The 2252-nt window shown below is 44.9% G+C and overlaps 1 protein-coding gene across 1 annotated transcript in view; it reads right to left on the minus strand.

Moving 5' to 3' along the window:
* TRIM21 (tripartite motif containing 21) overlaps positions 1 to 2252 on the minus strand; it is a gene marked incomplete at its 5' end in the record, with an annotated part of 11595 nt that overhangs the window by 5954 nt on the left and 3389 nt on the right. The window contains one exon of the mRNA XM_010853519.1: positions 1191 to 1429. Coding sequence (XP_010851821.1) covers positions 1191 to 1429 — 239 coding nt within the window. The remainder of the gene's footprint in view (positions 1 to 1190; positions 1430 to 2252) is intronic.

Consider the following 2252-nt stretch of genomic DNA (forward strand, 5'->3'; position numbering starts at 1 on the left):
TGGGCTTCCCTTGTGGCTCAGCTGGTAAAGAATCCACTTGCAATGTGGGAGACCTGGGTTCGATCCCTGGGTTGGGAAGATCCCCTATAGAAGGGAAAGGCTACCCACTGCAGTATTCTGGCCTGGAGAATTCCACGGACTGAATAGTCCATGGGGTTGCAAAGAGTTGGGCACGACTGAGTGACTTTCACTTTCACTTACTTTCACTTTGCATGAAATGTTCCCTTGGTATCTCTAATTTTCTTGAAGATCTCTAGTCTTTCCAGTTTTATTGTTTTCCTCTATTTCTTTGCATTGATCACTGAGGAAAGCTTTCTTATCTCTTATTTCTTATCTCTCTTTCCTTGCTATTCTTTGAAACTCCGTTCCTTTTCTCCTTTGCCTTTTGCTTCTCTTCTTTTCTCAGCTATTTTTAAGGCCTCCTCAGAGGCAGGTATTCAGTAGGTATTTTATAACATAAATGATAATAAAATTAAATAATATTTATGCAACCACATACTGTGTGCCAGGCACTGTTCTAAGCATTTTATATTTATGTACTGAAATCGAGCAGACCCCATGGGGTTCTCCCAAGAACAGTTCCCTTGTGTTCTCTGCCTCTTTTTTTTTTCTTTTTATAAAATTGAAATACAGTTGATTGACAATGTTTCAGGTATATGGCAGAGTGATACAGTTATACATATATAGCTCATGGAAGTGTAAACATGTTACATTTATAACTAAAAAGCCTGGGGAACTGCTTGTCATTTAGCCTATTCCCTGCTGCCCTTGTTTACAAATGGAGAAATTAGGTCTAGGAAAAGAAAATGACTTAATTTAGAGTTATGGAAGGAATTGGTGGCAAGGTTGGGGCCCTGAGATATGTAATTTTATAATATCCATTTAACATAGGAGAAACCTGATCCTCAGAAAGATTAAGGTACGTTCTCAAGATCATGAATCTGATTGTGTGTTAGAACAGACACTTACTAGAGATGTCCATTTCTTTTCATTACTGCATGGAATATTCCTTTCTAATTTGTACCTTTCTAGGCTTTGAATGCAAACCACTCATAGGTCTGAATTCCAGTTTATTTAAGAAAATGCCAGGGACCAAGTTTCTGTGTGCCCTGAAGAGGCAGAGAACACAAAAAACTGGTTTTTTTCAGTTACTCCCTGAATCTCAGAGAGGAGCTGTCCTCAGGCCTCACCTGCAGCAGCTCCAGCGCCGAGCCCCGCCTCCTCCTCTCCAGCTCTGCGATCAGCTCCTGCAGGGCCTGGATCTGCTGGGCCAGCCTAGCCTCTGTGTCCCCCAGGGTTCTCAGCTGTTGCCTCTCCTCCTCCTCTAGCTTCTGGAGTTGCTTCTGCTCCTCTTCGGCCAGGAAGTTTTTCTGCCTTACAAACTCTTCATGAATTCTTAATTTGTGCGCCTCAACCTTCCCCTTTGGTGTCAATGGAAAGAAAGAGGTGGTTTTTAATCATAATCCCCTAAGATTTGGGAATGGAAGTATCTATATCTACTCCTACTCCACTCTGGCTCTGTCTGGGAATACACACATACACAATTTTGCTGGGAAGGGAGGTGGGTGAGGCTTCTGGGCCTGAGGGGAATGGGACTGGTGGGGTGCGGTGGGGAGGTGCACCGTAGTTGCTCTCCTATCACAGCTGCATCAGCCTGTGGTATCAGAGATTTCCTCAACCTCCTTCAAGTCACCCCTGCTCCCTCAGTGTGCCTCTTTGTCTTCATATCTTAGTAACTGAGCGAGTAACACCTGGCCCTACTCCAACAAACTTGCAAAGCCAGGCTTATAACCTGGTTCCTAAGTTTGGGAAAAAGGAGTCTTTGAGGTATTCTATGCTTGCCCTCTCCTGCTTGTAACTGGAGGGTCACTCAATACCACCACAGCCTGCCTTATGCTTTCTGGGTCTCAAGTCTTCCTCTTCTGGGATCTCTTGGCCATGAGCTCCTTCTGCTCCTTTCTAGTCCCTGACCCACCCCACCTCCTAATCCCTGGGGTGGAACAAGCTTTAGCTCTCCATTACATTTTGGACCAGTGAGCTGGACATGGTCAAGTAGCTACCTGGTCAGACTGGTTTTCCTATCTTAGGCCTTTGAAAGTGAAAGTGTTAGTTGCTTAGTCGTGTCCAACTCTTTGTGACTCTATGGGCTGTAGCCCGCCAGGCTCCTTTGTCCATGGGATTCTCCAGGCAAGAATACTGGAGTGGGTAGCCATTCCCTTCTTCAGGGGATCTTCCCAATCCAGGGATTGAAC

This window comes from Bison bison, unplaced genomic scaffold, assembly GCF_000754665.1.
Source record: "Bison bison bison isolate TAMUID 2011002044 unplaced genomic scaffold, Bison_UMD1.0 scf7180017853155, whole genome shotgun sequence".
NCBI lineage: Eukaryota > Metazoa > Chordata > Mammalia > Artiodactyla > Bovidae > Bison > Bison bison.